At 31.6% G+C, this 23,828-nt stretch overlaps 1 protein-coding gene across 3 annotated transcripts; it reads right to left on the bottom strand.

Annotated features, from left to right (window-relative positions):
* Nucleotides 1-79: 79 nt before the first annotated feature.
* Nucleotides 80-23,828, bottom strand: LOC126836407 (myosin heavy chain, non-muscle-like). 3 transcript variants are annotated; one of them, XM_050569762.1, is made up of 30 exons: nucleotides 23,296-23,828; nucleotides 16,322-16,478; nucleotides 16,115-16,242; nucleotides 10,413-10,436; nucleotides 9,752-9,790; nucleotides 9,549-9,641; nucleotides 9,325-9,487; nucleotides 9,086-9,229; nucleotides 8,658-9,025; nucleotides 8,392-8,562; nucleotides 7,549-8,334; nucleotides 6,897-7,156; nucleotides 6,099-6,315; nucleotides 5,690-6,019; nucleotides 5,502-5,625; nucleotides 5,228-5,436; nucleotides 5,004-5,132; nucleotides 4,796-4,928; nucleotides 4,535-4,713; nucleotides 4,223-4,456; nucleotides 3,972-4,157; nucleotides 3,720-3,914; nucleotides 3,474-3,638; nucleotides 2,372-2,799; nucleotides 2,157-2,299; nucleotides 1,913-2,102; nucleotides 1,734-1,851; nucleotides 1,502-1,665; nucleotides 1,288-1,427; nucleotides 80-390 (listed from the first exon to the last, which is right to left on the bottom strand). In XM_050569762.1, the coding sequence occupies exons 1-30, from the start codon at nucleotides 23,641-23,643 to the stop codon at nucleotides 383-385; spliced, it is 5,973 nt and encodes a 1,990-aa protein (XP_050425719.1). In that variant the 5' UTR covers nucleotides 23,644-23,828; the 3' UTR covers nucleotides 80-382. The 3 variants fall into 3 exon arrangements, with proteins under 3 accessions (XP_050425719.1, XP_050425720.1, XP_050425721.1); XM_050569763.1 differs by lacking the exon at nucleotides 9,752-9,790 and having other exon boundaries at nucleotides 23,296-23,827; XM_050569764.1 differs by lacking the exons at nucleotides 9,752-9,790; nucleotides 10,413-10,436 and having other exon boundaries at nucleotides 23,296-23,827.

Raw genomic sequence — 23,828 nt, 5'->3', positions numbered from 1 at the left:
AAATGAAAACAATGTTGTTGGTTGTTACAGTTAAATAATAATAACGTTTTGGATTATAAAATAATATTTTTGTCGTTTAATGATTTTTATCACTATAAAAATAATATTTAAGTATCAAAATAATTAATGGTAAATGCGTTTTCGTAAATATAAATAATAATAATAAGTATCATCATAGATAATAATAATAAAAAAAGAGTAATCATAATCGACCGGTACGCGATTCTCACATATAACAACCTTGGATGTACATAATAATAATAATAATAGTAATAATAATAATAATAATAATAATAATAAAAAGAATAATATAAATATAAATAAACAAAAAATTAGTATGTTAAAAAAAAATCATTTTTTAAATTATTGCGTTTTTTTTTTATCACGGACCTGGAAAAAAAACAATAATTGTTAGTTATAATTTGTAAAACAACAACATTAATAATTATCAATAAGTTATTATACATTTTAATACATTGTTTAATGGTCTACTGAAGTCACGTCAAAAAGGTTTACTAAAGGGACTTGACAACACTACTATAAATGTACCTAACATTTATACTTCTTTTTAGCTTCAAGCAGTAAAAAAAAAAACGGATAAAAGTAGACTACGGAACATAATTTTCATCTCTCTTCATCTGAATTGACCTTTGAATTCTGATCACTCTGACCTACTTGTACTTTGTAATTTATAAAAAAATTTACAATGCCTTCCATTTAAAAACATTTATAACAAATTCAAATAAATAATTTTCTTTTGATCCAACTTTTGGATAGGCAAATAATTGTTAATTTAAATTATAACACGTAACACATTTTTTAATGTTTTTATATCGAAAAAAGTAAAAACACTAGTCAATTGTTAATATATAATCTGTTCATGTAAATATCCAACATACCATTTTTTTTCTTTTAAGACATTTTTAACTGTAGTGGAATTAATTAAACGAAATCAAATCTTTTCAGTAATTGAATATTATTTTAAAACGAGACAACTACCGAAAGCGAGTTCTATTCATTGAAAAAATAATAATAACATTGTAAAATTTGTCAATTAACACAACAATATAGCTTAACACACATCCTTACTGTCTTGTTATTGTTAATCCAAACAGATTAAATCCAAATCTTATTCTAATAAAAGCTATTCTTACTGCAAATTTGATGTACTTTTTTATAAATATAACATATAACTTGGGGGGGTCAGACCAATATAACAAATTATACAAATATATCGATTTTTTTCAAAAGGAAATTGTAAAATAGAAATTCAGTTTTAAACCCTACCGAGAGAATTAGTATCGTTGGATCCGTTGGTGGATTCCAACGAGTCGTCCAGTGAATTTCCATGGACTATCGACAGGTCATCAATGGTCGAACCTCGTTTACTTCCAGCTATTCGAGACGACGCAGAAACGCCAGTTCGCCTAAAAACATATGTATAAAATATTGAGCAACAATAATATGGTTTAAATAACGAGATAATTTCCAAAAAAAATACCTGAGTTTACTCCTCAAGTTGTTGTTTTCTCGGGATATTGATTCGTTAGATTCTAACAATTCGTCTAGGTCTCTTTGAATTTTACGTTTGGCTTGTTTTTCACGACTGATTTCTTCCTCAGCTTCTTCGATTTGCCTCTTGAGAGATTTTACTCTGGCATTACCCTGTAATTACAACAAAAAAAAAACCTAAGTAATAATTTGTTACTTGTTAACACCTCTATTTAACACACCTTTTCTACTTGTTCCTTATATTGATCAACCGTTCTCCTCTCGTCTTCCAATTGCATTATAATTTCTTTCATCTTCTTCTCGAGTTTGCGATTGGCTTTTTGTTGCAACTGTCTTTCCCTGTTGACAGCAATAATATTAACAATGGAAGAAGAAATCATTTCACATCCAGTGTACGTACTTGGCTTCGGATTCCAATTGTTCTTCGAGATTGACCAGCTTAGACTCCAAGTTAGAAAGTGCCGCTTTTGTTTTTACCCTTTGATTAGTTTCGATTTCGGTCAATTTGGTTTTCAGCTCTTTGTTCTGCCTTTCCAACAACATTCTCGTGGTTTCCAACTTTTGCGACGATGATCTTTCGTTAGCTAAATCTATAACAACAATTTTAAATAACAAAAACATGCCGTATTAATCAAGCAAATTACCAGAATTCAACTGATCGATTTGGATTATAGCTTTCCTAGCGCGCTCATTCAGAACCTCTGAGTTGGTTTGTTCCTCTTCAAGTTCTTCTTCTAACGCGGCAATTCTAGCGTCTAAGCGTCGTTTCTCATCGACCATAAACGTGCTGGTAAAAAAGTTAATTATAATTGACAATTAACCAAATATTACTATACAACGATCACAACTACTAACTAACCCCTTGTTCGAGTTGCTGTTCATTTCTTCCAATAAATCATCACGTTCGCTTTCGGCAACTCGTCTGGTTCGTTCGGAAGCTGACAGCTCCTCGGTCAACAACAATAGTTCAGCCTCGACTGACTTAAACTTGCGCTCAGTTTCTTTAGCGTTCGCCGAAAGTTCATCGCGCGACCCTCGGGCTTCTTCGGCATCACGAGTGGCGTCCTTCAACTGGACTTGCAGTTTCTTCAATTGTTTTAAAGCGTCCTCTTTAAGTTTATTATGCATGTCCAGCTGTTGTTCCAAATCTTTGTAGTCTGCTTCGATTTTCTTACGACCTGCTACTGCTAAAGCTCGCTGTTTCCTTTCATCTTCCAACTCGGCTTCGATGTCACGGATTTGTTTCAAAAGACCTCGACGTTTCTCCTCACTCTGTTCTTCTTTGGACTGATACAAAAATGTTTTGGATTAATTTGGCCGTATTTTTTGTGCTTGTATCGTTTTAATAGTTTTCGTGTTCAGAAAGCAACTATTACAAAAGATCATTACAACTACTTGGAAAATAAATATTTAGATTACCGTTCAGAAATATTTTCGTTATCTATACTTCAAATTTAACTATAGAAACAGAGATTTCATAATGTAGTATATTATTAAAGCACATATAAGTCATTCCGAGTTCAGGAAAAAATCTACTATGTGATCAATTTAACATAAGTTTCCTGCGAAATGTTGTTTTGAAATTGTATGAAATTCCTTAATATTTATATTTTTTTATATTTTTCAAAGCTTGTGCCAACTTTTAAACGTTATCATACTAACTAATTACATTATCAATGCAAATTATAATAAAATATCAAGTTAGACTTATCGATAACAAATAAAAAAAAAAAGTATATACTTAAAATTTTGATTTTGCAAGATAAACATTGTTTTTAAATTTTTAATGAGAAACCCACCTAAAACATAGATTTATATTATTTTTTCAGTGTTCAGACAATTATTTAAAAAAAAAAACATTTCAAATTGTTCTAGACAGATCTAACAATAATTATTTTTAAAAAATTAGTTGCTTTGATATTTTGTTGCTTCTTAAACACAGTTGTTTTCGAGGTACATACAACAAGGTCTCGTTCAAATTGGGCTCGTAGGGCTTGCATGTTCACTTCAAGTCTTAGCTTAGCGTCTTCGGTGATTTGAAGTTCATCTTCCAAATCTTCATTTTGTAAGCGTATTTCGGCGAGTTGCGATTCTAAAATTCGCTTGGCTTTTTCCAATTCGTGTACCTAAAAGTCAGATATAACATAATTATCACATATTAGAAATGTATTATTTAATTATAGTAACTATATTTTTAAGTGACATACGTTCTTGTCAGCCGTTCCTTGGTTGTTGATAAGTTCATCTAACTCGTTTTGCAGAGTTCTCTTGCCTCGTTCCAATTCTTCCACTTTGACCATTAGCTCGTCCAATTCTCTGGTCAGGGACAGAACGCGGGTTTCTTTCTCTCGAGCTTCTCGTTCAGCAGCATCACGTTCAATTGCCATTTGCTCAGAGACGGCCTAGTAAATAATTTAAAAATTAAACACATTGCATTTATTACAAAAAAAGTAAATTACTTTTTCTTCGGCAAGCGTTTTGTCAAATATTCTCTGTTTTTTCTCAAGTTCAACGACCTTCGACCGTTGCGCTTCCAAATCAATATTTATATCGTCCAATTCAGATTGTAATTTTTTTTTGGATTTTTCTAATTTATCGTTGGTCACTTGCAATTCCTCAATTTGTCTTTGAAGTGATTCATAGTCCTATGATTAAGCCAAAGAAGCATGTTATACAAACAGTATATAATAATAAAAAAACAAGTTCTAACCTTGCTTAATTTTTTGTATGTGGCTTCTATAGCTGCGCTGTGTTCAGCTTCGTCTTCCATTTTCTTTCGGCTTTCGGTAATTTGCAAGTTGAGAGCCGCAATCTGTTTCTCCATGTTTTTCTTGGACTCTTCTTCTTCTTCTAATTGTTCATGTAAACTTTCTTTTTCGCTTTCAATTTGTTTAAGTTTGGAGTTCAAAGACAGTTTAAGTTTAGTCTCTTCCTCGAGAAGCGCCTAAACAAATTGTTTAAATTAAATACATGATCTACCTTTTGTCCTGTTTTTATTTCATCCGGTAATCATTGCTCTTACCTGCGTTTCTTGTAATTGAGTTTCCATCGTACCGGCTGCTTTTTCGGCGGCTGAAGCTTTCAATTCTGCTGCTTCCAACTGATTAGTGATTGACTCAGATTCGTTACTGATTTTAGATAATCTGTCGAGCAGTTCGTTTTTCAACCGTTCTGATTCGGCGAGTTTACTCAGCGTTTCACCTGTACAATAATGGAAAAAATTTAATTGAGACCATTTAGATTCAACCATAACCTTTTGCGGGTAACTATCAATGGTACTCACTGAGTTGAGTTTCAGCAATTTTGCGTTTTCTTTCCAATTCGGATTTTGATGACGCTGACGTCTTGAGTTCGGCAGCTAAATCAGCGTTTTCGGCTTCCAGCGCTTGTTTAGATTTTTCTAGTTGACTTTTCGACTAAAAGAGCGCATAACACAAAATATCAATAAAGTTAAAACAATCAACTATTAAATTCCAAAATTAATGCTATACTTTTTTCAATGACTCAATTTGCTCATTAATAACAGATATTTCTTGACTATGTTTGTGTCGCATTTCGGTAATGATAATTTCATGTGACTGGGTGTCTTCTTCTAACGATTTCTTTAAGGTAGCTAATTCCTAATTGGAAAATATAATGTTTTAACTGATAATTTAATAATTGAAATACTTTAGTTGGGTCAAAAGGTAAACCATCATCTATCGAATAATCATACTTGTTCTCTTTTGGCCCTGAGTTCGTGTTGAGCAGCGGTTATGTCTAATGAATCCAGAAGTTCATGTTTCAAAGCTTCAAGCTCTTCATTCAAATCACGTTTTTGTTTTTCCGCTTTGCTCCTAGCCGTACGTTCTGCTTCAAGATCTTCTTGTAGCTCACCGATCTGCGATTCCAATTCTCGGAGCGCTTTTTGAGATTGGGCTTTACCTTTAAAAGAATTGAAAAAAAAATAAGACATTTTTATGCAAAGAAGGTCAGTATATTTTACTCACTGGCAGCTTCATCATCAATTTTCATAAAAGCTTGTGTTAGTTCTTCTTCTCGCTTGCCCAGTTGCAGCTGTAGATCTTCCACTTGAGCTCTCTTTTCATTAAGTTGTTCTTTGAGATCATTTACCTTAAAATAACAAATAATTTTGAGGACTGTCGCTCCAACACCAGAAACACAAAAGACTATTTACCTCTGTTTCGACCTTCCTCTTAGTACGATCCATTTCTTGACGTTGTTGATTGTCCTTGAGTAGACGTCCTTCAAGTTCCGAAATGGTCATTTCGTGTTTAGCTTTAAGTTTTGCCAAATGTTTGGCCTTTTCTTCTTCTTCAGCTAACGTTTGAGCCAAATCCGCTGCTCTTTCCTCTAAAACTTTCTTTTCCTTAGCCAATTTAACATTGGTGTCTTCAGAGAGCGCAACATCTTCTTCAAGTTTTTTAAGTTTGGCATCAATTTGTACTCGTTCTAACTGAAGTTTTTGTCGTGCTGTTTCTTCTTCCTCTAACTGCTCTTCTAGATCCTATAATTAATTTATAACCGACGAGTTGATTATTAAAACAATATACAAAATATTTATCTGTTGACCTTATTGTACTAACATTAATGTTGATCAGTAATTTCTTTTTTTCTTGGGCTAACGAATTAGACCGCTCTTCTTCTTCTTCGATTCTAGCTTCTAAATCGTGTAATATGTCTTCTAGCTCCAATTTTCTAGCAGCGAGTCTTGCCCTCATTTCTTCAGCTTCGGCACACAGCTCCACTTCGGCTTGTAATTGTTCAGCCAAAGCATTTTTTTCATCAACTGCAGTTTGATATCTAGCCAAAAAAAAAAGAATAAACTAAAATCAACAACAATCAACATAATTTTATCATAGTTATACCCAAGCATCAATATAAGTAACCAATAAATCGTTTATAAACTACAATGGTCTCTAAAAACCAAAAGAACCATAAGTGACCTTATTTTCTTCTTTAAACTCTTCAATGTCGAAATGATTGCACTCAACAGCCTCAAATAATTTAAGCTCCACATTCTGGTAAAAGCAACAAGATATCAACAACTATATGGAAAGACCTATGCGAAGATTACAAGAATCAATTGTGAGCCCAATATCCAAAGAGGTGAACGAATTACAGACAATTAGTTTATATCTTCCATTTGACACTCAGCCAATTCAAAATTTAACACATATCACTACATAATAATTAATTTTGTTACCATACATTATTAATATATTAGTGTTATTATTAACTATTGTTGTACATAGTTTATTTTTGTCTATATTTCATATTTTATGATATTATATTATCATAAAAGGTTATTTACCCATCTAAATAAAATAAAAAATAATTCCACCATAGAAAAACTGTTACAAAAAATTAGCCATATTGTTTACTTTTTCTCAAGCTCAAAGACATCACGTTGTTGAGAGTCCAATTTTTCTTTGACCACCTTCAATTCTTCTTCTTTCATCGTCAACACTTCTTCTTGTTTGGTGACTTCTAACAGCGGCTTGACTTTCGTATACAATCTCCACCATTGCCAGTTTCTTAATTTCAAATATGCCGAACAATTGCGCTGGATAATACGAATGGCGTTCAATTGTTGCAAACGTTTCTGGTAGTTTCTTCGAGCCAAGTATCCTCTGCAAAACGCCTAAAAATCATATTAAATTAATGTTAATAGAAAGCCAACAGAGTGGGATTCAGGGAGTTCACAGATCATCGAGAAGTAATACACCCGAAATTAATAAAATCACTTTAAAAAAAACGCTTTGATTCGAAACAGAAGATGGTTAAGTCTAACGGTTAAAAAAATATTGTAAATTTAGACCAAAAATTGAGGGGGAAAAAATGTCTCTGCTACATGGAAAAACATTGAATCATGGATATAGTTTTAGTTATTTCCTTGATATAACTAGATGCATTAAAGTTATTCATGTAAAAAAATAAAAACATGACATAGTAACAATACATACAAGCTCAGCTTCGCATCAAAGTTAAAAAATAACACATACCAGCCAAGTATAATTTGTCGATAAAACTTACTTGGAAATTGACAATAAGATCGGAAATCTTGAAATCACGTTCTTCTTCCAAGTGAGCAAGAACACCAGCCCTGAAGAATATTTTCGACTGTCCCACTCTATACAGGTTGGAATCGAGTTCGAGGATATTTATCATTTTTTCACAGGCTTTTTTACCGTCCATAAAACCTTTGGGTATAGCGTTCGAGGTGAGCAACTCGTAACGCTGTCGGAATTCCTGGAACGGAATACGATTGGGGAAACCCTGTCGGCAAATCCTAATACCTTCCAACACGCCGTTACATCGCAATTGGTCTAACACTAGTTGAGCATCGATTTTGCCAGCACGTTTTTCGTGATTAGGAATGATACACCTGACGAAGTTCGGATTAGTGTTCCTAAGGGTGATCATGAGTTTGTTTAATTGTTCCTTGTATAACTGTGACACCGTACGGAACATTCCTTTTCTGGTCCTCGCGCCAAACTGTGTGTCGCTCAGCGCCTGATGGGCAATGCCGACGATTTCAGCATCTTTCCAAATGTGTGCGACAAAGAGATCTTGGGACGTCTGAAGGAGTTGCACAATATTTTCGTTCAATGGATCCATGTTCTTCATCAACCACTTATGAGCAGAGTAATCGACTTTGCCGGCATAATGGACTATTGAGAAATCGGCAACACCTCTGAAGTCAGTTTTTAAAAACTTGGGATGGACGCCTTGGGCAGACATCAATTTCTCTACGAAAGATTTGTCCGTAGCCTTTGGGAACCAACATTCTTCATCTAACAAAGCCATAACTCCCATTGGCTAAAATCAATAAATTTATTATGTACAAATTTAACATTTATTTCAACAATAACATACTTTGTCGATCAAATCGATAGTCGGTTGTAGATCCAAACCGAAATCAATAAATTTCCATTCAATACCTTCTCTTTGGTACTCTTCTTGTTCCAAAATAAACATAGTATGGTTGAAAAGCTGTTGCAATTTTTCATTGGTGTAGTTAATGCACAATTGTTCAAATGAGTTTAACTGTTTCAATAGTAAATAAAAAAAAAACAATGTTAGTTCAAAATCGCATAATACAATAAGTATTGTTACACAAATTATGATTTAAATTTTATTACCTCAAATATTTCAAATCCAGCCATATCTAAAATGCCTATAAACGAAGCGCCTTGTCTCTTGGATCGATCCAAAGAACGGTTTATGCGATTTACAAGCCAACGAAACATACGTTCGTAACATGCTTTGGAAATAGCTTCTACAGAAAATTCAACTTGTTCTTTGGTTTGAGCTTTGAACACGTAATCTCTGCCGACTTTGATACGAGGTCGAAGGAAAGCCTTTGTCATTTCAGTAATGGACAGACCCAACAAATGAGCAACTTTTTGAGCTACGGTGTTGTCGGGTAAGGTCGCTTGGTCGCTGTTGCGTTCCTGTTTAAATTGCATGTTTCCAAACAACATAACGGCACTTACAATTCGGAAAATTGCTAGACAAAAAAATTACTTCAATAAGAGCATAAGTAAGACACCTTTGTTTTAAAACAAACCCGAATAATCTTCAGTCGTCATTCCCATGATGTTCATGGCGTTAACAGTTTCCTTATATTCAGCAGCATCATCCACGCCGGGCACGGGTAGGTTGCCGTTTGTTAGGAAGTTGTAGGTTTTGGGATCTTCAAGGATAAATTCCTCTAAGCATTTATTAAAAACAATCAAATATTAAACTATTATTAACATTGTATGTTTTGAAGAATTATGCTTATTATTAGACCAAATTGTTGCTTACTTCTTTGTTCAGGTGTTGCTCCGCAAAGCAACTGGTAAAAAATGTGGAATGTACGTTCATCTTTGGCTTGTCGTATAGCTCTAGACTTTTCCAATAGATAAGTTTCAATGTTGGCACCGGCGATGTAACCAGACGCATCGAAATTGATACGTATGAATTTACCCTAGAGAAAAAAGGAAAACATGGTTAGACCAAAATATTGTAGTTGCGTATTGTCAACTTACAAATCTTGAAGAATTGTCGTTTTTGACAGTTTTGGCATTTCCAAAAGCTTCTAAAATTGGATTGGCTTGTAAAAGCTGTTGTTCGAGTTCTCCCTGTTAACATTTGTTATGATTTTAACTCATCAAGTTGTTATTATTGTAAAGAAAAATAATAATATACGAGTAGGTACATATTATATATATATATATATAAAGGCACTCACCTCGAAATCAAAACTGTTAGTTAAATGATTAGTATTTGACTAATTAATTAGTTAATTACGTCAAATCCAGGTGGAAAGCGTGCAACAAAAAGCATTTTGTTTAAGCATTAACGGTAAAGTCAGAATAATTTAGACATGGGCATTATTTAAACACTTTTATATTTAAATTTAAATTTAAATAATTATTAAAAATAATTATGCAAATAATAATTTAAAAAAAAAGTTCCTTGAACAAACTTAAACAAGAAATACAAATATAAGTATATTTAAATACATTTTTAGTTGTGAACTTAAATACTTAATCAAATCTATTTATAAGTTAAAACAAACCATGAAATAACAATTAAAATACAAATTTAACCTAATGTGGTATACTAACTAAAAATTTATCTAAATAAAATATTATTTGAAACTATTAATAAAAATGTATTATAAATAATTCACTTTTTTAAAAAAATTATTTGTTATTAAATAAAATATGCCCAGGTCTGGTATGATTTTAATGTAAGCTGTATGCGTTATACAGTAGAACGTCATTTAAGTCGTAAAAAAACAACTATTTAAACAATTTAAACAACAATTAACGTTCTAATATTGGTAGCCCAAAGGTACAGGTGAAATGGGGGGAAAACTTGATTAGTTTGGAATTCAAATTACTTACAACGACTAAGGCGGGTCCAGGTGACTACAATTTTCCAAGTAACATGAAAAAAAAACAGAAAACAATAGAAATTAGTTTATCACACATTTCAAGGTCGACCATATTATATATAGTTTTAATTTCAGTTCGTTTTCAAACACTTGAAATACATATTTTACAATACTAGTTTAAACCTTATACAGTTTTTTACTCCATTCTTATGTAGATGACAGTAATCGTTAAACAATCAGCCTTGATATTAATAACCTAATACTCGTGACAAATAATAATTGATTATGCTAGGTTTGATAAATATAATTATTAAGTAAAGGGTTGTGTAGAGTCAAAATCTAATTTTTTTTTTTTATTTACCCTGTCAAATCGTTTAAAATCTCGTTTATCTAAAAAAAGTAATAATTTGAAAAATAAACGATACTTTCAGGCTTCCAGATCCGTACAATATAAAAATCATAATTTTCTTTTATGAATTGAAAAAAAATTAACTATATATCTATTTAAAAAACACTATAATAAATGTATATACATTTTATGGACGATTTTTCAAATGTCTAGAACACTCTAAAAATCACAAATCGGCGTTTTTAATTTTATGATAAACATATTGAGACCAGAATCTACTTCAGCAAAAAATAAAAAAAAATTGTATACTTTGGTTCTTGTTCCAAAACCGTGTTCCAACAATAATTATTAAATAAGAATATTTAGGTAACATTAGCAAAAGATCATTAATTTTAAATTTCTTTCTAAGTAAAATATTATGTCTAATATGACACGATAAAGATCAGCTAACATAATAGTAGAATATATAAATAATGTACACAACAGATTATCTGGTAAACGCATAGGTCCAAAAAAAAAAGAGTACCTACTAAATCAAGTTATTATTAGTAGAACCTGGTATACAAAGCTAAAAAATAAAATTTGATTTTTTTATTTAAATAAAAAATGATCTGAAATGTCCAGTTTTGGCGCTTATCAGGTTAAACGCTATAATATATTATTTAAACATGAAAAATTAGTTCTTATCATCGCCCACGTTATAGAACGGTAATATAAATACAAAATCTCGTTTTAACCGATACTCGTTATAGTGATGTCTACTGTGTTAACATATGCGTAGTCTATAAACCGACAAAGTAGGTTTAAAAAAAAATTCAAATTATAAAATACCCAAAAATGTTATATTACAAATTTCCAGACATAAAATCCAATAGCTGCGACTAAAAACGAAATTTAGGAATATTTGTTTTAAAAGTGCAAATAATAGATAGTTTTATAGAAAATATTTAAAATAAATATTCAATAATCCATAAAATGTCGAGAAAGGTTATTTTAAATTTACAATTGTAATGCAACATATGGATTATATTAAAACAAAAGTTAACAGTTCCATTTGATTCTTACTGATTAAACACAACTTAAATGATTAAAATGCAGATATACAATTATATGCACCGAAGGGTTAAAAATGAAAGTCTGTAAGAAATGTGAATATTCAAACAAAATAAAAAAGTTGCATACTTCTGTTTTATAATATTTATAATATTTAGTGTTCAGGACTCAATTTTAAACTAAAATTGTCTTAATACTTTTTTTTTTTGTGTAACATAATTTTTTCGTTTAATAGGTTTTTGTCGATAATTGACGATTATACAAGACATTTTTTTTTTGGTTTTACTATTTTATAATGTTAAAGCTACTCATATTTGAACAATGGTAGAGCCATCGTACATACGTTTTGTATTGTTGTTAATACATGAGAAAACAAAATAAAGAATTAAAATACTGTTTTACGTTATATAATATATTTCTTAGTATATACGAAGATTAAGAAATAAGTTTATTTATACAGATTTTTTTTTAACGAAAATCGAAAGTGACATCGCTTTTTTCCGTTTCTTTGTCGATTACAAATTCGCGGGACTTATTTCCGACACTCGTTTCATGGTCTCATGACCTGACTCATGTGTGGGAAGAGTAAATAGCAAGTATACATAGTATTATAATGAATAATAATAATAATGATTAACGATGTAGCATTTAAAACACAGTCGGATAAAAGCGTTCGGTGAAAATAAAGCTGAAAAGAGCATATTACTATACTTGACAGGGGTTCATGCGTTGCACATCAATCTTACAACATATCATGTCCTATTAAACGCTATTTTAATTTAACAAATGGATAAAAATATAAACGAAAAATAATATTTACATAAATCCGTTACGGGCATTGCGGGAAAATCAAATACATACATTTGTATACTACATATTTAACATTTTTAATTTTTCAATATATTTGACTTTTTTTTTATAAACTATCAATTGTGCACTGTGTCAATTTTACGCATTTTTTTTATTGTAGCACACCCACCTTTAAAAATATAAAAATAGCATATAGTAAAATGTAAAACTAGATATTAGATATGTAAATTAACTTTTTAAACTATTTATTAAATAATTAAATAAAAATAAACACTTGAAAACCGAATGCCTGAGGAAATATAATAAAAATTGAATTGCAATTAATGAAAATATAAACCAACAATAAAAAAAGTCAACGATTTTATAAAAAAAAATGTATTATCATAGTTTTGATTACGATATAAACTCTAGTAATTATATTTTATAAATTTGCGTTCTTATTCAAGTACCCATTCTGTTTTTATCTATATTTTGAAGACTTTCCACATGATTAACATGCTGCTCGTGCATGCTTGAACGTCTTCCGTTAATAGCTTATAGTTTTTTGTTTGTTTGTAGTACAAGTTAAATGCATAAAGCCATTAGTCATCAATATCGTTACTTGCTATACATATTGTATTTGTTTAAAATGTATATTATTTATCATAATTAACTGCTCGACCGTTTTGATGTATTCAAAATATTTAATAAAAAAAAAAATATTATTTTAAAAATCTTTTTATTCAAATTTCTTTCAGAAAATGCTAGAAGCAAATAGATTGATCAATTAATTTCTTCTCCTTAATCTTCTTAATTAAATTATATTAACTGATGATTTATATTTATTTATGTTTTTCTGAGAAAAACGCGGTTTAAGTTTAATAAAAGTCTGTTGGATGGCGCGGCGTACCTTTTGCACAAGCAGTATTAGGTACAAGTACATAACTACTTCGAATTTGAAATTATAACCTAATGAGTGTAACTTCAATAGATCTATTATCATGAAAAATAAAATGTCCGCAGTTTAGACTTTGTAATCCAAGTTTTCCCTTAATATAATCCAATACTTATAATATTAGGCATAAGTTAGTTATTCAAAATAAATAATATTATTTAACGGATTTTAAATAAAAAAATATTATTTCATTGTATTAAAAATTAAGAATAAGCCGTTAGAAATGTTTAATTTCAAACTATTATACTAAAAGATTTTTGTATTCGAGTTATCGGACATGGTAAATTCGATTAGATTGCAAGTACTAATTTGGAAGGTGCGGCAATCCTAGCAAATCTCTTGCTAGGGTACCTAAAAACAGTTGTTCAGGTTTTTTTCAAGTTTCCTATATTGGAGACAATATGTAAGATCTCCGGGTGATATCTTTAAACGAGATATTGAATTGCGAACTGGGCTCATTGTTTTCTACCAATGCCCATAAGCTCCTACTGCTTGAAAGCCTGCTGCTAACCGTACATGCTGGTCTCTGACTTAAACAACCATTAGCTGTGAAAAACGGTAATATCTACAAGAGTTCAGCGCTGTTTAAGTCGTCAGGTGGTTAAGCGTTCAGATTGTGTAGGTAGTATTGTATTATAGCAGCAAAACGACCGCAATACTCACCAGCAACCTTGTACCTATAATAGCGTTTCTAATTCGATCTTATAACACCAGTGCTTGCTCACGACCGCCCAACGTTAAATACTACATTTCGTAGGCGTGCGTTCAATTAAAACAGCATTAAGTCGGTCATTAAGTCAACATCTTCGTTGTTTGTTGTCATTTAAAATGAAGAACTATTATCTTTTATACGATACCATCTCAACATGCGTAAAAAGCACATACTCTACAACAATACTACGTAATGTCTTACCTGTACAGTTCATAAAGAAAAAAAAATACACATGGTGCTGCTTTCAGTTTAACGCCCACACGGGGTGATACACATTAAGGCTTTTGTAATCGATAAAATAATTGCTTTTAGTCATAGGAATTCTACTGGTGTGAACAAAGGCGCGTAGTTACCAGGGTTCGAAGTAGTGGAGGTCCAACCCATTCAAAACCATTTAAAACTCAAACTCGTACATTGAATATTAACTAAAAAAATCTAGGCCTATGTCATCCTTTCACCTATTATAGTTGAATAAATTGAAGCAGGCTAGTTTAGCTGGGGACAGATTTTCTATTTTTCTCTTATTTTGGATTCAAAAGTTTGTTTTTTGTTAAATGTATTAACTTGTTTCGTTTTATTTAAATGGATAAAACTGGAAACATTAATAAAATATAGGCAATTGTTTTTACCACGTTATGTGAAAAAAAAAACAAAATCTCCAACGTATACCATCATAGAGAAAACAACCACATTCTCGGGTTTATGTAAATAAACACATAAAATTCCACGTGTGGATAAGCAATATGGGTAGGCCCTAATACGATTATTATTTTTATTTTCGCACACGACACACGGTTACACAAAAGAGAACTGACGCCATATATGAACTGATCAGGATTTGGCGCCAAATAAGGTGGGGTGGCATAACTTTAAACAGTACCTTTTCTTTGCTGGCACAGCTGTTCTGAATTACAGCAAAGGAGAAACCAATGCGATAAGTATCACCAGAGCTAGGAGGCTTTCGCTACAACCTTCAAATCTCGTTGACAAAAAAAAAACCTCACAACAAATCACATTATGATTTTATACTCATCGATTTGTCGTGGTCGTGTGCAGAGAATAACGCACAGACCCGTTACACGACATCTGATATTATTTCCCACCGCGTAAAACGGAATACCGAATTTGGCTGTTGTTTTTTGTCTTCTTCAAAATTGCCGTGAAAGGTCGTCGGTGTTGTCAAAATTCACAATTAAACATTCTAAGAAAACTAACCTAAATGGGAAACCGGAGATCCGCAACTGCCACCGTCTACCAATAAGCAAAAACCGGATTTTTATTATAATAACATTATGTCAACAAAAACCAATCTAGCTAAGTTTTTCAAAATGTTGTTTGTGTCAAATTAGAAACACGTTAAACATTGAAAGGTTTTGTGTGGAAACGAAGGACAATTTTTTTTAATCGGAATATTAAGTTTACCTATACATTTATACAAATGTTAACATACATTTAAATTTATATAAAGATAGTCACAAAAAAGTAAATTTTTATCAAAATAGTGAACAAATAAATTGCGAAACAAATTTTTGTTTTTTCATAACAATAATACTAGAAATACAGTTTTTAGTCGTATTAATTATAAAAGGGATAAAGACAATATTTGACAATACAAACTCATCTAAACAGTATTTTAATTTGTCAACTAATTTATGGAAAAATTAAGGGCAAATGTAGGCGTATAATATATATAATTTTTAAATTTAGTTGATTTCTACCCACCGATTATAGTTATAGTCAATAATAAACCAGTTTTTCTTTTCTCATTCTATGAGCTGTCCATACTCAGAGATTTATGTGACTATGTGTCTCTATATATGCTAAATGGATTAATTTGACAAATGTAATACTCACGGCATGTTGAACCATTCCCTTGGGTTTAGATGCTGCCACGTAGGCCAAGTACTGTATTACTTTTTTCGTGTTCTCAGTCTTGCCGGCGCCCGACTCCCCCGTACATAGTATAGATTGGTCTTCTCGGTCTAAGAAAAAACCATATAAATCGTATTGAAAACCGTTCAAATATTAAAAAATAAATGTAATAGTAATGTAGATTCCAACCTTGTAACATTGACCGATAAGCCGTATCGGTGACGGCGAACACGTGGGGAGGTACTTCATGGCGTTTGTAGCCTTTATATCTCTCCATAATACTTTCCGAGTAGATGGGTAACCTCTTGTACGGGTTAACGACCACGCAAAACAGACCGGAATAAGTCTGAAATCATTAAAACCATACGCCATCAATTAATTATTATCATGTCATTGAAAACCATGGCACTTTTTATGATTTAAAACCAGAGTTCTTAAAAAACTCAAAGGGCTAAAGCCCAGTAAATGTTTAGTATTTCCCCGAAAATATATGTTTCATATGGTCTTACTGGGTATTCATAACACCCAACAAAATTTTAATGGGTCGGGACTTTTTTTTTAAAAAAAAAAACCTGGGTTTTTGCCAACTATGCTTAAAGTTAAAAGCCATACATATGAGTTTTCTACCAACTAAATATATTTTTGTTTTTTTTTTTAATTTAAATTAAGCATTTTATTTTGTTAATTTTAATATATATGCCGAGAGCAGAAATTGTTGTTTTTCGAAATTGTTTACTTAAAGTTTAACTTTTAATGAATTAAAAATATGTTTAATACAAAATATATAGTCTATACAAAAATAAGAATTAAATACAAACCAAAATACAGTATTGCAAATTAATATTTTAACCTGACACGGGTCTGTGAGCTGCCACAATTTTAGCACTCCCGAGATTTAAAGTTTAGTTGCATATTCTATGCTATGTTATTAGCCAGCTATCAAGTGGGTACCACAGTTTTTTAATAATTGTGTAATATTGCAAAATTGCTATTATTTAAAAAAATAATAATAGGTGCCACTCAATAATTGTTGGTAAAAGAAAGTTGAAAAGAGATTTTCGAATATTTGTTTTATTGTACACAATAGACATTTATGTTGTCAAATTTACATATCCCAAGTCTATAAGTATCCCTAAAACGCGAAGTCTGTATCTACCCCTTTAAAAAGAAAGGGTGGATGATATTTTCTTAGTTATTGACTGCAGATCGATTATATATCCTGGAACTATTTTTGATAATAAGTAAAGTCAATACCAATAGAGTAGATGTAAAAACTTGTCTTGTAATTCGGAATTTGTAAGTAATTCCTTTGATTTTTAAATACAATTAAGAAAGAAGCAACTTTATTATAAAAAAATCAAGCGGGCTGCCTAAAACATAGGTTGCCATATAAGACACAGCATACTAGATCAATACAATAGTACATAACACAATTTTTCTTTTAACAGTTTTCTTTAAAAGTAAATTCTAAAATCATTGTAATTCTAATACAATCTGTCCGTGTTGACGGTTAATAGGGGAGGCGGCATAGGTATCGTTACAGACCAAAACCAGTTCCATAAAAAACTACATCCGCTGTCAGTGGGAATAACCGACCGATTTGTAGTAGATATTCTATTAGTCTGAGATATGTTAGAATGTTTTATTTCCAAACGATTAAATATTATTTTGACAAATACTTGGTTTTATTTTATTTTTATGTACAAGAATGGAACGCGGACAAGCGCGAAAGCGGTTGACCAACAAAAGATTATCATAATATAATAGGATTTACTGTTTACAATAATAAATATTTTTATTTTTAAACGGACATTAACGTAACGGTTCGGTTTACTATGTAATAATAATGTATGCTTATCTTTCTCCGCAATTGAAAATAAATAAATAAATTTCCGAAGACGGCAGTTAAAAATTGAATCCATTGACAATTATTGAGGTTGAACAGTTCATTAATATTCTATACATCATGAATTTAGGGTTGGAACTTGAAGAAAGACTTGACTCCCCCCTTAAAATATTTCTTAGTGCCGACCCTGAGTGAAATAGTTGTAGGGAAGTAACCTATCAAAGTTTTTTTTTTTAGTTAGGGAAAATAGTTTATTCGGTTATATAACTAGTGATTATAACTGATAACACATTGTTTAAAATTATTTAATTTTTATTTTTAGTACTTTGGAGAAAAATGAAAAAGAAATATCATCGAAAAAAATCAACAGAAAAAGACCGCTTGTAAGACCAGGTATGATGAGGGGGTGTTGTAAGGAAAGATGTAAAAGCTTTAGAAGGATGATCAGACAAGAAGACACAAGCATTGGATAAGAAAAACTGGAGGCAATTTTGTATGACTGGATGGTCCAAGTATCCGATTATCTAAGAAGTACTTTATGTCTTGTAGTAAAAATTATAATAAATATAAATATAAATAATTTTATACTTAAGCTAGCGGATTTTTAATTTGTTTTATATATTTATGACTTAAATTATTACTCTTTCATTATTATTTAACATTGATGAACATGTAATCGAGTAGTAATAATTGATAATTTTAAATGCTTTTGAAGTATCAAATAAAGTTCGGTGAAGATTTTTTTTAAATTTTTCTTTCTTTTTGCTACTTTAGTTTTTCCTCGATCGATAACCGTCATCCTTCTCTTTTGCCATTTGCTAAATCTCTAAATCAACGCCTGCGATTTTTCACATTCCTACGCGTTCGAGTACGACGAGAATTTCACTACGATTATGCTATTATTACTAGGCATACAATGTTGGCTTATCAAAGTTCAAAACGACCACGAGTAAAAAAACAAACAGAAATCCGTATAAGTGCACACATTAAGAATATAGTGATGTCATAGATTGTTGGAACGGTTTTCCGGTGAATTTATTATTATTGTTAATATTTTTTTTCACGCGATTAACGTTAACACAGAAAAAGCACGTCCAACTGATAGCACAAACGCGCCTGTCTACCGTTGTTGGATTTCGACATATTGAACTAAACAATTTGTTATTGTTTCGCTCTCGTTGTAAACATATATTTTTCAAATATATACGTAAATGGGTAAATTAAAAATTGGGTCTCAATTAAACGCTCAGAAAAAAAAAAGAGGTAAAATTGCATAGAAATGTCAGTAAGCAATTGTCATTGAAATATATAGAAAAAATTGAACGTTTTTTCCTTATTTAGTGTGAAATTTGGTATTTTGGAGTTACGCCCATTCCTAAAAAGGCTGACGATGTATACTTTTAAGAATGATTTTTTTTAAACAAACAATTCCTACAAATCCGACCTCGAAGTAGCTGTAGAACCATAACCCTTAATAAAAGATAACTTTATAACCCGTTTTCTACTCCCAGGTATTATGTTTTTGTTAGCCGTTGAAAAATAGCTTGTTTCATGTATTTCTGGGCGTTTATTATTATTTTTCTTTAATGTAAATTTGAGTTAGACCTAAGGTTCACACACCTCGGCCAGCGTATATTAATGCGCATTGTTCCACAATATTCAAGGTATTATGGAGGAAAACTCCCATAGCTAAACGAACAATAAATCGGTTTAGGTGCCACACCGTAATCTCTGTAAACCGCTACACAAGGAGCGCAGTCCAGACGAGATTATGTCACACCGACCGACCCTTGATGACCCATCTACATTCCTAAGTGCTTAACGAGTAAACTTACTTACGACCGTTTGTATACCAACGACATAAGGTAGGTTACGAAAAAAAAACGACGATCGTACTACAGTTTCAAAATCGTTTTCAGCTGAGCAATCAAAACCTTTAATGACTGAAGCATTTTATTCAGCTTATTCAAAATGCAGATAAAATGGAGATCAACAATAAAAGACAACTTTTGAGTTTTACATTTGTTGTTGCTACTTTTGACAATTTAACAGGGTGCGGCAGAGTGGACTAACGAGTTTTTTGGGGTTATAAATAACGAGCAGTAAAACTTGGAAAATAGCGGTTTGTTTTATTAAAATTAGTAGGAAATCCCATTTTTTAAATGATTTCTCCAATATGGCGACCGTCAGCAGCAATATATTGCTGTAGACAATCTCTTAAGTTTACCCATCATCTTCGGCACGTTTCGATGGGTATGGCATAGGTTGGAGACTTATAGGTTTATATGACTTGGTGGATGTATGGACTAAGGTTTTCACAAGACTCGAAATTATCTTACTGTTTTGCTTGGGCGAAAAAGTTCCCTGGGCGGTTGGTCACTCAGAGGGGTGACGTTCCTCCACTGATTTGAGCATGTGCGCTTTTTTCTCTGGGCCTTCCTTAAAGATAAGGTTTTAAAATATCACCACCATACCTTAAAAAACCTGAAGGAGAGGAGAATCACTTAAGAAATCTCGGCCTTACCCATCGAAATGTGCCGAAGATATCATGGTGTAAACTTCACCTAAATTAATTTTTTTATTTTTGCATATGGCGTATTATTAGAGCTTACTCCAGTCGCCGGGTGGGGCGCATGACATTTTTGCCATGCTTAGTAGGGGGATAACAGTCTTTTCTCCTAGACAGGTGGTCCTACCCAGTAAGAGAGACCGCCCATGGCCGGATTAAAACCAGCGACAGTGCACGTCGGCATGGTTAAATTATTTAAAATACCACCATATTTGGCTGTAGATATTAGGGCATATTGGTCTAAAAAAAATGTACACCCTGTTAAGGAGGAAGGTACAGTTGCTACAAACATGTTTTTATTGCGGATTAGAAATCTACCACTAAAAAAAATTAACTAAGTCCAACTGTTGCAGCTGAGTTATATGTCCAAGTGCAAAGTCTGCCAGAAGCTGCCAAAAAGCATAGTGTTGTCATTTAATGGGTTATAATAGTAATTCTGTAATAAAACCAAATAGAAGTTCTATTAAACAATTTTTAAAAAAGGATCCAAGATTAGACAATCTCCTCCCAAATCTAAGCTTTTTAAACCCAAAACAACTACAACTACTTTGTCAAATAAAAAAATTAAATGACTCATTTAAGATTAAAAGACAAACATTTTCAAAAGTATTTCCGAACAAAGAAGACAAAATAATTTTTCCTAATCTAGCCACATGCAATCTATCCAGTAGATTGTTGTTTTACGCCTAGTGTGGTAAAACTTATTAAATGATGCACTAGTACTTTATCTACCATTATCCTCATCAGCATCAACTTAATAATGATAATATGTTCCTATAACACGGGTGGCCCAGAAAATTACCTAATCTATGAAGGAAACTATTATGACTCTTGGGAGATGTAAACCTGTAGTTCTATTATTCAATTCAAACATTCATTAAATTAAGCCATTAAGTAATGATTTGAACGTTCCAACCAACCGATCTGTCACAGTTTAAATTCTGTGTGTCCATATTAATAAATAACATCTGGAGATTCGTTATCACGCTAATTCCGAGACTTTTATTTAGCGAAATGGTTTTGACTGCTAGTTCTAAGTTTTGGTGATACCTAAACTTCCATCATTAAGTTATAACTTTACGTCCTAAAGGATGATCTGGCTAACTTCCAAATATATCGTTTTTCTAGTGGAACCTTAACAAAGAAAATATGGCTGGGAACCCATAATGTTAATGATTTTTTTGCTATAAACTGATTTATAAATGTGTACATAAAAATTTTCTTTACAATTTTGAAAATATTTTCTTGATTTAAGAGTGTTCCATTTATTGCCTGGATACAGAAAATTAAATTAAATAAACCAAATACTTCAACATTACAAAATTATGTATAAAAATACACTTCATACAATAAAGAATATGTATAGTAAGTTCTAAATGTCATTTTACCTATAAATATTTTTAAAAATTTAACTTAAAAAAGCTACTGTACTTAGAACTTTTTCCAGAACATTTTGGATCAAAAATCAGTTATTTTTTTTTTTATAAACTTATTATGTTAACACACTGCGGAGACTAAGGAATTAAAAATATGGGTTATAAAATATATAAAAACAACATTTTTTGTAACAATTATGCTAAAAAAAAAATTTATCAACTTTAAATATTTCTTATAGAAGAATTAAGTATATATAAATTAACTGAATGAACTTTTATAGAATGTAGTTTAATTTAGTACAATTATAGGTAAGATAAATATTTTTCACAAAAACAATACCTAATAAAATTTAATTAGAATGCAAATTCGTACTTTTAAAACATATTATTACTATAACATTTAACAATAACGCTAGGCCAATTATTACAAAATTATTCTAGCCTTGTTAAAAATGTTAATTGTTTTGTAAATATTATCGAGACTGATAATTACCATTAAAATACTATTGTTTGTATTCAAAAAGCACCTAATTGTTAATAATGAAAATATTGTATTTAAATAGTATACGAGTTGTTGAAATGACTTCTTCGAATAGACTTTGGAGGCCAAGCCTCTGTTTGAGCTAGAGAAGCCAACTTTTCCAGAAGCTTAGTCAGAAGGCTTAGTCAAACGGAATAAAATAGATTAGCTGGGTACTAGGTTAAGATTACCTAAGCGATCAATTATGAATCAGCCCCAGTATAGTATAATGTGTTTTACAGACTGATGTTTATGACAAATACTTATTGAAGTTAAAAATATTTTTTTTAAATTTATTCATTCAATAATGCTGAGCATAATATAATGAATGTGTAAATCCAACTGTTGATTTATGAATTTTACGTAAAATAGGTATGGTTTGAAATACTACATAAAATATCACACGCAACTGAAGTGGGAATATTTCAATATTATTACGATAGTATAGTATTATCTGACGAATAAATACAATTTTGCGATATTACTGAATGTTATATTTTTAAGTATTGAAACTTTGTAGCTACTTTATTTTTTTACAAATATTTGAAAACCAATAAAGCATCATTTAAAAAAAATATTGTTCATTACTAAATACATATTGAATATAACAGAATAAAACTTGTAATACAACTGAGGGGTTGTGTAAATGATAATCCCTTCTCCATGGTATATTTATATTTTAGTTGGAACGCTAAACTACAATTCCCCTTACTTTTATTATTACAATTAAGGCACTGGGTAAAACATGACAGAAATACAATCAGATACGTAATGTTATAATATAGTAGAGGCGAGTTTTCAAAAAAGTAATCTTCTTATCAAAATAGCAGTCGATAAAAAGATTTTACTCACGTAAATCAGACCAGAGTAGTATCGGTCTTTGATGTTGTGTAGAACACAGGCTTCGTTGAGACAAGTCAGCTCAGCCATGTCTTCGCTCTTGTCGAACTTAGGGGGGTTCATTTTTTGGATGACGTCTTTTTCAACCATTTGCCTTTTACCCGTCTCGGTGATCTCCACCTGGACTTCATCGCCTTGCTCGCCCTTGATTCCGGCCGCCACGAAACCCTGTGTCTCGTGGGGCACCCACACCAGACGTTTCTGTGTCCATTCGGCCTGCGTGGGCTGATCGTTGAGCTTGTTGCGATCCACAGCCAGATACTTGATGAACGGATCTGACCTGTCTAGATCCATGTCCATGGTTTACCGGTTAGAGTCGTTATCCACGACGGTGTCGTTACAGACAACAGTTGTTATTATAATTATTATTGTTATGATTGACGGGCGCACGTCGCGTACACGGCGGCGAAACCTGATCAACCCGCAAACGCATAGAAAAGTAAACTAACGCTGATCGCACTTTTGGGCGGTTGGCACTGGACTGT

Source organism: Adelges cooleyi, unplaced genomic scaffold (assembly GCF_023614345.1).
Source record: "Adelges cooleyi isolate 19-005CV unplaced genomic scaffold, UGA_ACOO_1.1 ACOO_flye_CR_arks_rails_tigmint_CR_PRNA_247, whole genome shotgun sequence".
NCBI lineage: Eukaryota > Metazoa > Arthropoda > Insecta > Hemiptera > Adelgidae > Adelges > Adelges cooleyi.
Note: the sequence above shows the minus strand (reverse complement) of the source record. Positions and strands in the feature narration are given on the sequence as shown.

Bases quoted from the DNA above. Each gene is read 5' to 3' on its own strand.
- LOC126836407 (XM_050569762.1), bottom strand. From the start codon at position 23,643: ATGGACATGGATCTAGACAGGTCAGATCCGTTCATCAAGTATCTGGCT. The intron at 3,915-3,971 runs GTAATTTACTTT...ATTATTTACTAG, and splicing joins AAACGCTTGCCGAAGAAAAA to GCCGTCTCTGAGCAAATGGC. The intron at 3,639-3,719 runs GTATGTCACTTA...TCTGACTTTTAG, and splicing joins AAGGAACGGCTGACAAGAAC to GTACACGAATTGGAAAAAGC.